The sequence below is a fragment of the Danio rerio genome, chromosome 7 (genome assembly GCF_049306965.1).
Source record: "Danio rerio strain Tuebingen ecotype United States chromosome 7, GRCz12tu, whole genome shotgun sequence".
Classification (NCBI taxonomy): domain Eukaryota; kingdom Metazoa; phylum Chordata; class Actinopteri; order Cypriniformes; family Danionidae; genus Danio; species Danio rerio.
The window spans coordinates 26,376,053-26,394,690 of NC_133182.1; the positions used below are offsets into that span (position 1 = coordinate 26,376,053).

General features: G+C 35.4%; 1 protein-coding gene across 6 annotated transcripts in view; it reads left to right on the forward strand.

Annotated features, from left to right (window-relative positions):
- The window catches only part of zanl (zonadhesin, like), a 42,194-nt gene extending 24,231 nt beyond the window's left edge, over positions 1-17,963 (forward strand). For 5 of the 6 annotated variants that reach the window (XM_073906025.1, XM_073906026.1, XM_073906027.1 and 2 more), the window contains 20 exons: positions 430-606; positions 900-1,102; positions 1,269-1,413; positions 2,271-2,512; positions 3,487-3,651; positions 3,908-4,035; positions 5,667-5,938; positions 6,193-6,401; positions 8,392-8,536; positions 8,987-9,234; positions 9,712-9,841; positions 9,929-10,130; positions 11,209-11,370; positions 11,515-11,645; positions 14,293-14,495; positions 14,587-14,722; positions 17,074-17,217; positions 17,311-17,401; positions 17,499-17,551; positions 17,640-17,963. In XM_073906025.1, the coding sequence (XP_073762126.1) occupies positions 430-606; positions 900-1,102; positions 1,269-1,413; positions 2,271-2,512; positions 3,487-3,651; positions 3,908-4,035; positions 5,667-5,938; positions 6,193-6,401; positions 8,392-8,536; positions 8,987-9,234; positions 9,712-9,841; positions 9,929-10,130; positions 11,209-11,370; positions 11,515-11,645; positions 14,293-14,495; positions 14,587-14,722; positions 17,074-17,217; positions 17,311-17,401; positions 17,499-17,551; positions 17,640-17,716 (3,263 nt within the window). In that variant the 3' untranslated portion in view covers positions 17,717-17,963. 6 annotated transcript variants of the gene reach the window in all.
- The last annotated feature ends 675 nt before the right edge of the window (positions 17,964-18,638 follow it).

An 18,638-nucleotide genomic window follows, 5' to 3' on the forward strand; every position in this document is an offset into this window, starting at 1 on the left:
ATGAGTTTTAAAAAATATTTGTGGGGTATTTTGAGCTGAAACTTCACATACTCTAGGGCAAGGGTGTCCAGTCTTGGAGGGTCGGTGTTTAACTTCCTTCAACACACCTGCCTGGAAGTTTCTAGTATACCTAGTTAGAGGTTGATTCGCTGGTTCAGGTGTGTCTAAAATTGAGGTTGGAACTAAACTTTGCAGGAGTTTGGACACCCCTGCTCTAGGGACATCAGATACTTATTTCACATCTTGTAAATAGAAGCATCATATATCTCCTTTAAGGTTAAATTCACCAAAATCCTCATACTGCTCTGTTAAACGCCTTTATTCCAGCACATCTGTTCATTGCATTGTGCTGTTTTACAGAGCTGTTCTTATGACACATGACATCTGTTTTGTGCACCATTAAAAGCCTATTCATCATTCTTTTCCCAGGAATCTTCAAGCCTTGTCATGCAGTGGTGCCTCCCGATCCTTACTTTGAGAACTGTGTGTTTGATCAGTGTGGCACCGGTGGTGCCGCTGTGGCACTATGCCAAGCTATTCAAAGCTACGCTGACCTGTGCGCTCAAGCTGGGGTGCCAATTAACTGGAGGAATAACACCTTCTGTCGTAAGTGTTCCAGACCTACAGGCCCTTAAACCTGTCATTAACTGTATCCTGGTTACCTTTTAAAGCCTCAGCCTTTTTAGTGTGCACCCTTCAATTAGGGAGCCACCAATGAGTGCTGTTTCTTTCTTTTGTTCCTAAATTGGCCGTGCTAAAACAGTTGCAGTTATGTGTCTCTCCATCTCCACCCATAGTTTCACATGCTTCATTCTTTATTTTCTCTCCATTTTGATCCTTTCATTTCGTTCATTGCAATGGTTTATATAACAGCGCTCTTCTGTTTTCATTTCTTCCAGCAATCAAGTGTCCGGTTGGCAGTCACTATGAGCACTGTGGTTCAGCATGTCCAGCCAGCTGTCAGGACCCTGGATCCGAAAGCACCTGTACTGAGCCCTGCGTTGAGGGATGTGTGTGTGACCCTGGCTTTGTCCTCAGTGGAGATGAGTGTGTGCCTTTCAGAGAGTGCGGTTGCACTGACAAAAACAACAACTACAGGCCTGTGAGTTGATCTTTGAGGAACTGAATGGAACTTTCAGTTCAGTTTTGAATAATTAGAAACACAGCATTGTTACAGGACATCTAGCACAGTTTTTACTTCTAGTTTAAGCTACACACCCCTGTGCAGTTAATTAATAATTCATATCCATATGTTGTTTTTTTGTCAGGTTGGAGACAGCTGGTTCACAAAAGATGATTGCACCGAGCGCTGCACATGTTCACCTTTCAATACTGTGACATGCGAGGCATGGCAATGTGGTCCTGCACAGGAATGTAAAGTCAATGAGGGTGAACTAGGCTGTGTGAACACAGGTACATATTGCTTTAATAACAAAATCCATCTACAGTATCTGTTCATGCATCTGTTTGTCTGTCTGTCTATGTATTAGGGATGCACTGAAATGAAATACAAATAACCGATCACTCTATAATTGTAATCTGATAACGGACGTATAGGCATATGCAAAACTTACTTATTTACGTCCAGAGCTGTTTATAGCTAAGTTGGTGTTTAGCCGCACCATTTTGGCGTTTCGTAAAGACACATTTTTCGAGGTGAGTTGTTAGCCCAACACTCAACCCCCAGTTTACACACACACTACGAACAATTTAGCTTACCCAATTCATCTATAGTGCATGTCTTTGAATTGCGGGGTAAACTGGAGCACCCAGAGGAAACAGACACCAACACGGGAAAACATGCCAACTCAACACAGCAACCTTCTTGCTGTGAGGCGACAGCGCTACCTATTACGCCACTGTGCTGCCAAAACGCAAAACTTAACTGCAGAAAATTGTAAAGAAGCAGCAAGATCTTTTTTTTAAAGGAAAAACTCCCACAGTGTCAACTTCTAATTATCCTTCTAGCATAAGCTACTAAAATGTGCACCTGCTGCGTGCAACATGTCATGTCATGTCATGAAGGCACCACTCATGGCCAGCAGCACACACCTAAAGCAGATCATCCAGCAGAAATAATCCATAATTTATGAACCGATATTATTTTCTTAACATTAAAACTATGCATTAAACATAAAAAATAGACATTTATCAGCTGGTTTCGATATGGTGGCCATTTTGCATTACCAATATCTCATTATCTCTCTCTTTACACTGAATCTGTGTTCAAATCTTTTTAATGCAATTATGCTAACTGATCTTCTTTGCAGGAGTGGGCATTTGCCACATCGCTGGGGATCCTCACTATTACACCTTCGATGGCATCATGCACACCTACATGGGCACCTGTACTTACACACTGGTGGAAGTGTGCAACACCTCTATGGTGACACCCTTCACCATTGTGGCCAAGAACGAAGAGCGCGGCCAACCAGAAGCTTCATATGTTCGCTCTGTGACCGTCTACCTGCCCACTGCCAACATCACCATCAGCAAGAGTGGACGAGTTCTGGTGAGTGGCAGAAAAAAGATGAAGAATTTATTGCATTTGTCTTCTTCTGATTAGATTTGGGGTAAAACCTTACAATAAAAGTATAAACATGAACAGTTTAACACAGGAGTTCATAAGTAGTTAATGGTGATATGCCCCTCCATGTAAAGTCATGATATAATTATAGATTAACAGCTTATGAGATCTTGATGGTTACATTTAGCTTAAGCCTAAATGTTAATTAATACATTAACTAGCATGAACTAACAAGTAATTAAGGTAGCCATTATTTACACATTAAAGTCACGTGACTCATGTTGTAGTTAAAGTTCATGATTAACAGATCCATTAATTCATCATTAATTCAAAATAATGTTAAGTTTGCATATTAATTCATCATTATTCATGTACTGTTATTGTAAAGTGTTACCTACTTTGGAATACAACTGTCATATGTGACCCTGGACCACAAAAAGTCTTATACCCAGTCTTGTTTTGCCTGGGTACAGCTTTGGCAATATCAAAATATATATTCACTAAATTATTTATTTTCCTTTAATGCCAAAAATCATTAGGATGTAAAATCATTAGGATTTAAAATAAAGATCAAGTAAAGATCTCATCCCTTGAAGATATTTAGTAAATTTTCTACTGTAAATGCCTCACAATATTTCTAAAAAAAATAATCATTTGGATAACTTTCATTTTTTAAATATATATTTTTTACTTTCTTAATACTTCTATTTAACTGAACTCTCAGATTCCAAATAGTTGTTTCTCTGCCAAATATTTTCCTATCCTAACATCCCATTTGTCAGTGTCAAAGGTCATTTATTCAGCTTTCAGATGATGTATAATAGAATTTAAAAAAATCAACACTTATGACTGATTTTGTGATCGATAATCACATATAATAATAGATAATATTTCAAACTGTATGAATTTATTGATCATTGTGCTAAATCTCTTACTTGTACTCTTTTCTATTCTAATAGTTGAATGAACGCAGGGTAAAAACTCCATATGACATCAATGTAGCCAAATCACGAGTGTTCACCAGTGGAGTGAACACCATACTAGACACGGACTTCGGCCTGATTGTGAAGTTTGATGGAGTGCACCATGTTGAGATCACAGTGCCTGGAGACTATTTCAACAAGGTATGAAACTCCCGATCTGATATGTACTTATCAGTGCAAATATACAATTAGAATAGCCACAAAAATAAAGTCCACTCCTTTTCACTGTGCGTCTTCAGTCAACCCTGACAGAGTTTAACTCTAAAAAAAGTGCTAACTCTGGCACAGCATATTAATAAGTGTGGTCTATAATCTTGTCCTGATGTATAATGAATAAATCAGAAGGTTTTGTTTATTCCACAAGCTTTGGTTTATTTTTCTGTCCTTTTTGTTAAAGGTGTGCGGGATGTGCGGTAACTACAACGGAGATTCCTCTGATGATAACTTAAAGCCAAATGGCAAACCAGCGAATAACTCTATTGAATTTGGTGACAGCTGGAAGGCAGAGGGTGACAGTGATCCTGGGTAAGTGTTAGTTCATTCGGTTCCTCTTCACCCCCTTCTATAATTCAGTACTAAACAAACCTAAATAGATAATAAAATTATAAATGTGTTGAATTTGAACTCAAAAAAAGAATTACCTGCTTGTTCAAAATGCTTATTTGAAATAGGCCTGGAAAAAAAATCCCAATTATTGCAATTTTTTGTGACAACTTAATTGTTTTATGTTCAATCCACTTAAATTTGTAAAATAAATTAAGTTAACTTAATTGATTTTTGTTTGGACAACTTGAGTGAATGGTGGAGAAGCTTGCAGTTTTTACATTGTAGTTACTGTAACTAAAATTACTTTTCTGATAAAAAAGGGATTACTTTTCATTTTTTGGTAACTTGATCAAAATTACTGGGTGATCAGGTTTCCCCTAATAAATTAGTTATATTATTAATTATTAATTTCTAATTTATTTTTCATTTTAATTTGTTAAAAAGACAAAATTAAAGAGATTTGAGAAGATTACATTTTTTAAAACAAAATAAGATAAAAACATAAACAAATTAAAATTAATAAGAAAATAAATCAATCAGTAATAAGTATTTATTTCAATTCATCTTTATTTGTATAGCACTTTTTCAATGTAGATTGTGTCAAAGCAGCTTCACATAGAATAATATAGTAAACTGAAACAGTGTCAGTTCAATAGTAATAGTAATAATAATAATAATTCTATTTACTGTTATCTGCTGTGCTGTTGTACCAGGAAAAAAGCAACACTGTGTTGTCATTTGTTTTAAGTACTTTTACATCATATAGAAATATATCTAATGTTCATTGTGTGAGGCAATGCAAATGCAATGCAAGTAGCGCGATGCAAATGACCCACAAATCAGTGGGTCATTTGCATCGTAAACGGTGCAACCCCATAATTGGTCCAGGTTACCAGGGACTTATTACCGATGGACAGGTGTTGATATGTGACTGCAGACGATTACATTAGGCTGCATTAAGTTCCTTACTTTTTTTTATCCCACCACGTTCACATCACTTTGATTTCTTTTGTCTAAAAAAGAAATATCTCATATTAACTCTCTTAATACATTTAGCAGTACCGTATAACTCAGAGTAATTGTATTTTTTTGTTATACAAATATATTGCTAAATAATTATATTTTTTAAGTAAAGAAGGTTAAATTCATGAAGTATTGCACATTTAAAGAAAAAAACAATTGAATGAAAAATGAGTTGATGAAAATATAAGGTATGCATTCTTAGAAGCAGAGTATTTGTCTCATATGTTGGATAATATCAACAATATTAGCCTAAAAACAATGAAAGAAGACATTTGTCAATATATGGTGTGTATGAAATGTTTTTAGGTTTTTAAATGTTCATTTTTATATAAAATTGAAAGTTCCTGTTTAACTTAATTTAAAAGCATTTAAAGAGTTTAATACCTACTGTCTATGCATTGAGATTAATCTAGATTTGAGTTAGTATTGAGTCAAGTAATTAAATTGCTTATTGAGTAATTAAGTTACTTTTCAGACACAGTAATTACAAAATTAAATTGAAAGTAAGTACAACTGAAATATAAGTTATGAAATTAGTAATGGATTTCTTTAATTCTAATTACTTTGTCTCGTTCCACCATCCGCAGCTGCCAACCTGATCCACGACCTGACGACAAACCAAACTGCGACGAGAGTGAAGAAGAAATCTACAAGGTGCAGTGCGCTTCCACTATCCTGTCTGATCGCTTCAAGCCCTGTCACTCTCTCATTCCTCCCGAGGCCTTCCTGGGGAACTGTGTCTATGATATGTGCGAATATAATGGCATGCAGTCGACACTCTGCGATAACGTGGAGGCTTACGCTCAGGCCTGTCATAGCGCTGGAGTCACTATCAGCTGGAGGAACAGCACCTTCTGCCGTAAGTGGAAGAGAAACAGAGAAGTAAAGTAATGCTGAGCTGGCTGACAGGAGGAAGAATCATTTGTGAAAATGAAACAGAGCCGAAGTTTTATGCAGATGAAATTAAGCATTTATGAGATTCTCAGTTGATAACCTCCAGGCATTATATAAATATTCATGGATTTTTCTGCACATTTTAAATGTGTCTGAATATGTCAGAAAATCATTTCTATTCGGATTCAGTGTTTTAAATGTCTTTCGTTTTTTTTCCAGCTCTCCCGTGCCCACCCAACAGTCACTACTCTGAGTGCACACCTCCATGTCCTCCTACTTGTGCTGACCTCTTCCCCATTTTCTGCCCATTACCACCCAATAGCTGTGTTGAAGGCTGTCAGTGTAATGCAGGTTTTGTGCTAAGTGATGGCAAGTGCGTTCCTCTCTCAAGCTGTGGATGCGTTGACAGCAATGGAGAGTATCACGACGTGAGTACAATTTGCACCTAAGTACCAAGCAAAACTCAGCTTTTCTCAATTTTAGCTGAACAATGATCACTTTTAATGTTTTATAAGCAGCAAATCATCATATTAGAATTCAAATTAGAAAAACAAAAGGATCTCCTAAGCCTATATATACAGATATGTATACAGTGCTTATAGAAAATCATCATACCTTACTACTCAGATTACACCCTGCTTTCAAAAGAACTTCAGGATAAAGTTTTAAAGAGGCAGAGGTTAGGAGAAAATTACTAAAACATTTCAAAGGTTGGAATGTAATTTAATTTCAGGCTGTATAACAAAGTAATTATTTCAAAGAGGTGTGATGATTTTTAACAGGCACTATACATATATATGAGCAATATCACACGAGTAGCAGTGCGTGCGATGGCCTGTGGCTGCAGGCTTAGTGCCTTAGTGCCCCCCACCAGTGTTGATATACAGTCATATCGCACTGCTACGAGTGTGATATTGAGTTTATACAACAGTTCAACGGCATAATCGTGCGTTTAAAAAAGAAAATTTAACTTGAAGAGTTTCAAAAACTCTTGTGCGAGAAATTACTGACATTTGCAGCTGACATCAGAACAGGAAAAACCATTGTCAGTTCACAAGCGTCACTTTAGAGCTAGGATTTGAATGATTCTCCAACATCATATCTAGCATGATGACAAAACAGGTGATATTTGCTCGCATATTAAGATTGAGGCTGAGCGGCATAAAATGCCATCAATTTACAGAGATTTTTCTGTATTTCTCTGTTGCAGTCAGGTTATCACAATAATTAACCACAAAAAAGGTAAAGCAAAGCAAACACTACCAGTTTCTGTGGCATAAATACAGCTCTACGAAATACAAAAGAGAGAGATCGACTTAAAATGCCATTAATTTATAAGGATTTATTCTGCTGTAGTTTAAAACTTACGCTGAAAAAAATAATCCGACGCTCTGAAATTATAAATATTTTAAAACAGGCACTATCCTTATAAATAAACTCCATAGTTGCAATCTAAACAATTACATTCTCGACTAAAAAAAGCCTCAAAAGTACATTATGTTGTCTAACAGCAGCAATATTTGTCCAACTGTAGTGTCCTCTGCTTGTATATACATAAATAAAAGCACATTTTTATATGCAGTCTGTAATCAATTGTATACAAATGAAAACCAAGAAAAAAAGTTGATACAAACATGTATCAGATACGATGAAAATTGACACCATAAAGTCAAACATGATCAAAATCAAAATATAAAATTGGAGTGGGAAAATAAGAGTAAAATTGTCAATTTTTTATAACTCTTAAAAAGATTAGTTATTTTAATTTGTAATAATATTTTTTTGATAAAACAAATCATCCTCAGTAAATCCTTTCTAGCATGGCAAAAGAAAACGTCAATGTGCTTTATGCCATAAATGTACTTTAAAGATGTCTGAAGACATGCATAGACAAGCACAATTTTTCTAACTCTTCTAGTCATATTTAATTTTTGTAATTGAATAGTGTATAAACATGATGCTTGAATGTTATAAAAAATGCTGACTGCTTTCATTACATACGTCACAATATATTATAATAATGGGTGATTAATGTTTCAGGTAGGAGAGGCAACCCAAACATGCAACAGATACAGTAAAAATAGACACCTTGAAGTCTTACTTGGTTAAAATAATAATATTTCTTAGAATTTTATAATAATATTTTACAGAATTATACATTTTACTGTATTTTTGATCAAACAAATCTGCCTTAGTTAGTGCTTTCCAGCATGACAAAAGAATTCCCAGCTATAAATGTCCAAACAGAAAGATTTTGGACTATTCAGCTCAATTGTTCTACCTCTTCTAGTCATATTTTATTTTTGTAAATGAATAGTGTATAAACATACTTAATCCTTGAATGTTGTAAAGAATGCTGACAGTGCTTTCATTATATCTGTGACAATATATTATAATAATGGGTGGTATATGTTTCAGGTGGGGGATTCCTGGATAACAGACCGCTGCACACAGAAATGCACCTGCAGCCTTGGAGGACTGTTGACCTGCAATGCCTTTGAATGCAATGAAAACTCAATCTGTGATCTTGACAGCAATGGAGACCGTTACTGCAAACCCGAGAGTGAGTTTAAGAATTAAATGACTTAAAAATGTATTTACCTCAGACCATCAGATCAATTAAAACTATGTATTTACCATAAACAAGTGAGAAAAAAGGGAAGAATTTAATTCTTGTATATCTGTATATGCATGTGTTAATTGTACAAGCTAAAACTATATAGACTATTGTAAACAATAACAATGGTCCTAATTTATTTCCTGTTGTACATTTTCAATTTCTATAGCTTCCAAAAATGCAAAAAGGTCCACATATTGATAAATAATGTTATGGTAGCTGTTTTAACATGAAGTTATGAAGTTATGCCTTGTGTTACAGTTATGAAATAGTTTGATAACAAGCAGAAAATGTTAATGGGCCAATAACATGACCACATTGAATTGGTCTATATTTGATTTATATATCTGTATATACACAGAACTAACTAACGTAACCTTCTCTTACTTCTGACAGAATTCGATGACTGCACAATTGCTGGAGACCCTCACTATCGTACATTTGACAAATACAATCACCACTACCAGGGAGCGTATACCTATGTGTTGAGCCAAGACAACAATTTACCCAGCCACCTCACTCCTTTCATGGTCCGCGGCAAAAACCAGAGGCAGGGAGGCATCAGTCGGGTGTCCCTCCTGCGCGAGGTCTTTGTGGACGTGTACGGCATCACTGTTCGCATGCAACAGAATAAGAAAGTGCTGGTAAGAGAGTCAATGAACATGTAATTACACACAATCTATATATGTGACCCTAGACCATTTATATTGCACAGGCATATTTTTGGCAATGCTTAAAAATGCATTGCATGGGTCAAAAATCATTAGGATATTAAGTAAAGATTATGTTTGATTAGCATATTTAGTCAATTTCATAATGTAAATATATTAAAACTTAATATTTGGTTAATAAAATGTTTTGCTATGTATTTAATTTGACTTATTTAAAGGTGATTTTCTCAGTATTTGATTTTTTTTTTAACTCTCAGCCTTTTAAATAGTTGTGTCTGAGCCAAATTTTGTCCTATTATAACAAACCACATATCAATGAAAAGCTTATTCATTCAGTTTTTATATTAAATGTGTGGTCCAGGGTCCCAAAACACCATTACTGCTTAAAGTAGCAACTGTTTTCTCAGTAGTACACAATAGTATAATACTAGTACTGTTTTCCTCCATCAGGTCAATGAAGAGAAGGTTGGTCTACCATACAGTCCTGTACAGGGAGTAAGCATCAAAACAAAATCTCGCTACGTGATGCTCACAACTGACTTTGGCCTTACTGTGCGTTTCGATGGCAGTTCCCAAGGAGGTACAAGACCCAAACCTCAAAACTCACATTTTATCAAGCATTTTTGAGAAAACAGATCATGACGCAAACTCTCTTTCTGCCCTAAAGTGGTGACTCTGCCAAGTGTATACAGGACTCGAGTGCTCGGTCTGTGTGGTAATTATGACGGACGCACCAATAATGAGTACACCAAACCAGACGGCACAGTCACCCGCGACCTCAATGTGTTCGGAGACAGCTGGAGAGTAACTGACAGAAGTGCAGCGGCTCTTCGTGCCACATCCCTGCCAAAGATGGTGCACCTACACAAGTATGTGTTCTGTCCAAAATTAAATGCTGTACACTAAACACTGTGCATGCATTTGACCATTTAAACTATAAATCAGACTTTCATGCCAGTAGTGCTTACTTTTTAGATACTTGTATCTTTCCCTATTAAGTACTATTACTTTTTTGTTAGTTAAAGGTGCTTAGTCATTCAATACTAGTATCAATTTAAAACTTAACCTATTCGTAGACATTAGTTCTTATATACACTCAAAATGACTTTTGCTAATTTAAATTGAGTTGAAACAAAACAACTCTCAAGTTTTTTTTAGGGCATAACGTAATTGTTTTATGTTCAATCCACGTAAATGTGTAAAAACGATTAAGTTAATCAATTTGTGTTAGGACAGCATGAAGGATTTGTGTGGAACCCAGCATTATTCACAGAGTAGTACACAGCAAAATCTTTACTCAGTTCAGAGAGTATTTGGTATCTCTTTATAATAAGGCAAACAGGTTAGTAATAATTTAAGCTGCTAGTAATTAAAGTTTGTGGAGTTGCCTATTAATTGAGTTGATCCTCTGCTGAGATTTTGAGAGATTCAATGTTTGTATTTCGGCTGATTTTATCTGAAGGCTGGCTCACACTATGTGATTTAATCCTGAATGATTGTAGCATGTCAGACTCCATGAATATGTTGCTGTATTTAAAAAGTTGCATTGTAAAAATTACTGTGTATTTTACAGTAAAGATAGAGTACTGAAAATACAAATACAGCGAGAAAAATGGTGCTGTAAATGTAAATACAATATGTTTGTTGACATTGATTTGCAATAAGTTACAGTAGATACTACAGGAAATTGTTAACAGTGTGGAAAACATGGTTGTGAACTATGAACATTTATGGATGTGTTTAGTTGCCAATTAAACATGAAGGTAATCGCATTAATCACAGAATAAACTACTTATTTTAAAGAAATAGTACATAAATACAGAATAGTACATAAATATGAATGCACCTTGAACAAATTCTCTAGTCATAAAAACTAACCTATAAGGAATCATCAGAAATGGTCTGGTATAATCCTAAGCTTGAAACTCCTGTCTTCTGAACTGTTAGGCGAGAAGTGGAGGAGGATCCAGACTCAGGGTTTGAGACGACAGGCTGCACAAACGCTCAGCTGGAGGACCTGAACGGAAACAAACAATGTGGGGCTCTTAGTGACCCTGCGGGTCCTTTCTCTGCCTGTCATGCTGTGATCGATCCAGAAATCTACATGGAGTAAGTAATGTGTGTGTGTGTGTGTGTTTGTGAGTTCAGTAGTGGGTATCAGTGTGTATTTGCATTGTGTCAGATAATGATAAACTGTGCTTACAGTACCAATACACAGTCATTAATGATCTTGTGTGTTTGTGTGCATTGCAGGGATTGTGTGTTTGATCTGTGTGCTGAGCAGGGCAGTGAAGTGCTCCGCTGTGAAAACTACGCTGTCTATGCTCGGGCCTGTCAAGACCAAGGTGTTACACTGGGGCAGTGGAGACAAGATCTCAAGTGCGGTATGAGCAAAACATTATTCTTCCAGTCTAGAGTGATTTACACACTTTCTCTTCATTAAATAATCCTAAAAAAACAAAATCATGCTTCTGAAAACCAAATGAATACTTAAGAATGATTTCTGAAAGATTGTGCAAAATAAGAATAAGGTATTTGGAGTTTACAAAACACAGCTTTCAAAAAAATGTTTCAAAGCTTTATGTAAAGTGATAAAAGTAATATTTGGTAATATTAATGTATGGAGATTATTTTGTGGAACTGGTAAACTTAAAAGACTTTAATTTAAATTTATAGAATTTAATTTAAATATATCTCAGGGTTTCTGCAAGTTCAATTTAAGTCAAATTTAAGACTTTTTAAGACCTTTTCAAGATCCTTCTGAATAAAATTTCAGACATATAACACTAAGCACTAAGCATGTTTCTAATGACCAGTGGAAAAGATTTTTAACGGTCCCCTTCAAAAATATCTAATTTTGTTATTTCTTAGCCAAATATCTTAAATAATGTGTTGAAACAAGCAAACTCTGGTTGTTTACATGGACTTAAATTGAGTTAATAAATTTGACTTTTGTTAAATGTTTTTATTGAGATGTATTGTTGCTGATTGGATGAGTGTTGACCTGGGGTCCAGTTCTTCATACATGGATTACTCAGTTAGCTGGATTTGGTTATTTATGTTTGGACATGATCCAGGACATGATCCTTTTCGTTTTTTCAAAACTCATCTGAAAGTACTTGACTTTTTAGACACAAAAGCAAACTTATTTAAAGTACCAGTTTTAATACAATTTGTGTATGATAATAGGCATGGACAATGTTTGACTTTTTAGGAATAATAATTTATACGGTCGTGCACATGTTTTTACAGCTAAAATGAGCTACAATGAGTAGTGTATGAGTGTGTGTGGATGTTTCCCAGAGATGGGTTGCGGCTGGAAGGGCATCCGCTGCGGAAAAAAAAAAAACGTGCTGGATAAGTTGGCGGTTCATTACGCTGTGGCGACCCCGGATTAATAAAGGGACTAAGCCGACAAGAAAATGCATGAATGAATGAGTTAGTTATTCCCTACGCCAATTAAGAAAATTGAATATGCTAGGCTACTATAATAAAGAAAATACGCTCTAAATGTAAAACTAAATATCTTGCTAAATACTCTTGTCACATCAAAGTGTAAAGCCTGCAGCCCACAAAAAAGTGGAAAGTTATTGTGTATCATAATAAAAAACGTTTACTACAAATGTAATATTGCTCACATGAATAATTGAATATTAATTAGATGAAGGCATTATGCAGCTTTGCTGTCAGCCAATCGCTGCATTGCTGATTATGATTCTGTGGATTGATAGATCCGCATGCAGTGATCTCAGATCAGTTCATCCAGACATTTTATTCTGATTCACAAACTTGTTTGAAGAACCAAATTAGCCAGAGATCAGTTATCAAGATCAAAAGATCCTGCAGGATCTTCCAAATCAAATTGGATCATTTAAGCGACGTACAAAAAACGGACCCTTGATTGGAAATTTAATACCTGATTAAAATGATTTAAGACCTATTTCAGTGAATTTAAGTCTAAAATTTAGTTTTTGAAATTTAACACTGTTTAAGACCTTGCAGACACACTGTATCTATGTCAGGGTTACTAGATCTCTGTAACAAAACCATTCCAATGATCCTATCCACATACCAAAACTCATCATATTCCACTCCCACACAACCATCAGACATTTCTACAGCTGGTTATGCATTACACACAGTTTGGTACTAATACACAGTACGCCCACAGTGAACTGTAATACTCCTGAAAATCAAGATGATAATCCCTGCTTACTATCAAATGGTCAGACAGAGATTTATGTTTTATAAATGATTAAAATATTGGTATCTGGGATACAGCGAGTCTAGAATGGTAGTGAACAGCACTGAACACACTGTGGCCAAGAGAGCTCAAAACCGCTGCAAGAAACAAAAAATAAACACATGCAAAAGGAAAACATAACAAACTGAGAAAATATCTTCATCACTTTGATGAAACACATGCACACACAAATTCAGAGAAACGTGCTGCAAATAGCACTGTATTAAAATGTATCTGGGACCACAAAAAGAGACTGTTTCCTGTATAGATTCAGTGGTTCATTTATTGTTAATTGTGCAGTTCATCAGATTATTAGACTTAAGATAAATAATAAACAGGTTCATTCCGCTGTGGCGACCCCAGATTAATAAAGGGACTAAGCCGAAAAGAAAATGAATGAATGAATAAATAACAAACATCAAGGAACTGTTATAACCAGAACATTAAAATAAACAAAAACCCAACTATCAGATCTCCAACAACACCGCTGACTCTAAACAGGAAGCAGCTGGGTTTTTCACTTTTTGTAATACCCCGACACATTTACATTGTGTCTGTGCTATTTGCAGCGCGTTTCAACATTTGAATGTGTTTAAAGAATTTGTGTGCGTTTAAGATCTCACCGTAGATTAGACATTGGACTATTGAGAGTATTCAACAAATAGAGGCTCGGACATTCTACATGTACATAACAAGTGAATAATTGACATTTACATCATTTACAAGCACAAACTTAACTCAATCACCTGTACTGTCCTGATTGCGTGTGTGTTTGTGATCACCTGTAGGTCTGCAGTGTGGAGCCAACAGCACCTACTTCGCCAGTATGACTCCCTGCCCGGCGTCCTGCGGAGATCTGGCAGCTCCATCCGAATGCGAGCAAACGCAGTTGGTGGAGGGATGTCAGTGTAACGCCGGCTTCGTCCTGAGCGACCAGGACTGTGTGCCTTACAGCCAGTGTGGATGCACTTATCTCAATCGCTACCATGTGGTGAGTCTATTGACGCATGTACAAGACTGCAGGCGGTGATGTGAAATGAATTGCACAGAAAGCTAAAACAAGACTTTGTTACTCTACACAGCTCGGGGAGATGTTTGTGACTGAAGATTGCGCACAGAGTTGCGAATGTACAAAGACTGGCGCTGTGTGCCAAGCCAAGGGCTGCCAGGAGAACGAGATCTGCACTGTGTTCGAAACCAAACTGGACTGTTATAGAGGTGAGCTTATTGAGACTAACATTCTTCAATTCAATTAAATTTACTTTATTTCTAAAGCGCTTTTACAATGTAGATTGTGTCAAAGCAGATTAACATAGAAGTTCTAGTAAATAAAAACTTTGTCAGTTCAGTTTTCAGAATTGAAGTTCAGATCAGTTTAGTGTGGTTTAATTTTCACTTCTGAAAGTTCAAACACTGAAGAGCAAATCCATCAATGCACAGCTCCACAAGTCCAAAACCAAGCAAGCCAGTGGTGAGGAACAAACTTTGAAAGACACCAGGCTCAGTTGGTTGTATTTTAGGGGGCACATTTCAAAGTCATTTTAGTCTTTTTTTCATGCATCACTCTGCGGTCTTCATAAACAAGCTAATTAAATAACTTAAACTCAAAATAATCTTCCCTATTAATTTATTTGACAAGTAACTTTGTATTTTAGTAGAATAACACATTTTTAACATTTTAAGTACATCAAGGCACATTTTTGCATCTGTAAACTTTAACAGCTTTAACAGATACAGTTGAAATCAATTTATTTTGCCTTCCTGTTCATTTAAAATCTTCTCACAGTAGTTCCTATAAAAAAAATAATATATATATATATATATATATATATATATATATATATATATATATATATATTGGAGTCATAAGTCTTATTTTTTTTCCTCTTTTCATAAAAAAACTATTTTAAAGTTATTGTTATTTGCCTCCTTAAAAAATACTGTATATTTTTGATTGTCTACACAAGAAAACAGTTATATAAAAATTTGCATAATTATTGTAACTTTCCTAGTTAACATAACCTAGCTCATGAGCAAGCTTGTTGACACAAGGTCATCTCCCCCCTGGCCCTCTGAACTATATATATACAGTTGAAGTCAGAATTATTAGCCCCCTGAATTCTTTGTTAGTTATAATGGTTAGGGTAATCAGGCAAGTTATTGCATAATGATAGTTTGTTCTGTAGCCTATTGAAAAAACAATATAGTTTAAAGGGGCTAATCTTGACCCTAAAATAGTGTTTAAAAAATTTAAAACTGTTAAATATATAAACTGAAAAAATATTATCAGACATACTGTGAAAATGTCCTTGCTCTGTTAAACATCATTAAAAAATATTTCAAAAAGAAAAGTCAAAGGGGGTCTAATAAATCTGACTTCAACTGTATAGAGTAGACATAAAAATTCTCAGTTTATGGATTTCTCCATATATTGTATTTACTAGGTACTAAATAATGCTTTTTTATTTATCTTGTTGTGTTGTGTTGTATAAACATTTTATGAAAGTGGAAGTTTCTATATATGACATTTCTGTCATATTTTACTCACCCTCCACTTGTTCCAAACCTGTTTGAGTTTCTTTCCATTTATGAAAACACATACTCTTGGCATCCATATTACTGAAGCTAACGGCTGCTTTTGTGCAACATTCTTCAGAATATCTTGTACACAAGAAAGAATTTCATAACAGTTTAGAACCAGTTGAGTGAGTAAACGGTGAAGAAATTCCTGTTTTTGGGTGAACTATGCCTTTAACTTGTCTAAAAACATGAAGTCACTTTTAAGGTTAGTATTTTCATTTGATTCGTGGAAAAATCCATGAAAAAAATGTGCCATGCTTTAGTGTAAGATTTTGGCAATTTACAGGAAACAAAATACTTAAAATCCACAAAGAAATGGGCATGATAACATCACATATCTAGCAGGTCATTCATTTGCTCATTCGTCATTTACAATTTGAAGCAGTTCTTGTCACGTTTCGCTTTTGGAATTATATTTAGCCAGTATAAATCACTATTACTCCATTTAAGAAGCACTTTAGTTCAGTTTGTACTGAACTACGCAGTAATAAAACTTCAAAAACGCATTTAATCTGCATGAATAACAGATAAAGTAAAAGATGACTAGTTTGCATCCCTGTTGACAGTGCTTTGCATTCCCTGCTAAATCTGAACTCCGCCTCCTTCACTCTGATTGGCCATCTCAATTCGTTTTACACCGACAAGCCATTTAAAGGCTGAATGTGTAAATGTCATTTATAGAATCGTTTTGTCACCACATAGTCAGCAGAGTCCAGCAGAGCAGTGCAAGAATTTCAAAAACATATCTGGGCTTTTTTTTTTATGGAGGACCAGGAGTGCCAGTTAGAAATAAAATGAAGAATCAAATGATCATGTGTTAATAATCGAAGCATTAAAATGTGTATTTAAGTCACAATTTAAATGAACAATTAATGGACAAATAAATATCCTTCACCTACAAATGATACTAGATTGATATTATGTTGTCGGAATATGATCTGAGAGATGCTTCAGAAAAGTAATGCTCTGATTTATTTCATTTGTTTTAGTGAGTCCATGTTTGAGTTCGCCCTGTCAGAATGATGGCACCTGTAATGATAAAGAAGATGGTTCTGGCTACACCTGCATTTGTGCTGAAGGGTTTGAGGGCACAAACTGTGAGCTCTTCGAGATCCCCCCTAAGGGAGGCCTGGGTAAGTGGACATCTAACCGAGTAGCGTTTTCATGCTTAAAATGTGACCATATTTTTAAGTGATGTCTGATATTTCTTGCTTCCTCTGTTATAGATAAAACATCGATTATCTTGATTGGCGTCCTTGTGCCACTCGGCGTCCTCCTCATACTTACAGCAACTGTGTGCATTTACAAAAAGTGCAGGTATTCAAGAATAAATTGGCCAACATGCACTTGAAAAAGACTTTGAGTTCATTTTTATTGGGTAAACTAATATTGGAATTCTTTTTTCTTTAAACAGCCGCAAGAAAAAGACTTACGATTCAAAAAAATTTGAGCTGAGCAAAAAGACAGGTAAGGCATCGTTTTCTCTTTCATTCTCAAACACATGCAGCAAAAATGATGAATCGTGTAATGTGAGCGTTTGTGAATGTGTCCACAGCGCATCCCTATGAAAGTATGGATAATGAGAAGAAGCCAGCAGCGGATAACAGTGTGCTGAAAGCTACTACGTTCTGAGGAGAAACTTCCGTGCTTTGACCTTGATATGCTACTATGCAAAGATTTCGTTTATATTTATTCATTTTCAGTGTGACGTGACTGACAAACTTCAGTTAACATATCGTTTTTTTCAGCCTGTAACTTATTTGTAAACTTCATTGTGATTTTGTTTTGTGTGTGTTATGATTGGGGATTGAGTGCAACGATCAAATGTCCGTATTTGAGTATCTGACGTGAAATAAAATATATTTTATTTTGGAAAATATCAGCTGCATCGTTTTTTTTACCTCTTAAATCAAGTGCTATTTTGGGGTTTCCACTTGGATTTGTCTACCCAAATTTAAAAGCTTCCCAAATCCACATCCAGGGGTGTAAATGCAAACATTTAGTATCATTTTAAAGAAAACCCTTTGAATTTTTATAAAACAAAAAGTGATTAAAATAACTGCATAATGCTGTATGAACCCCTCCAAAAAATAAGTGCTTTTTTTGTAAACTAATTTTCAGGGTTTGTACGGGTGCTGGAAATCCTGGACAACGCTTGATTTTTAATATAGTGTTTTCAAGGTTAGAAAAGTGCTTGAACCTGCTTGAATTTGAAATTGCAGGGCTCGAAATTGCGAATGTTTTGGTTGCATATGCGCCCGAGATTTTATCTATGCAACTCAAAATATATTTGGGAACATTTGTGTAAGTGCATAAAATTGTTGCCGTGCAAGTCACGAGATGTCAACTTTAGGTGGATAGAGACCAAACTTAAAAAGATACTTCATCCAATAACTGAACTTTTTTTTTATTTACCATTTTTGGGTAAACTATTCCAATAAATCTATGCTCCAAAGAATTCAACAATTTAAGTTCAAACGTCATGATTTTTATTTTTAAATAGCACAATGGATTTAAATGTAAAAAGTACCTCCAGCATATATAAACATAATTT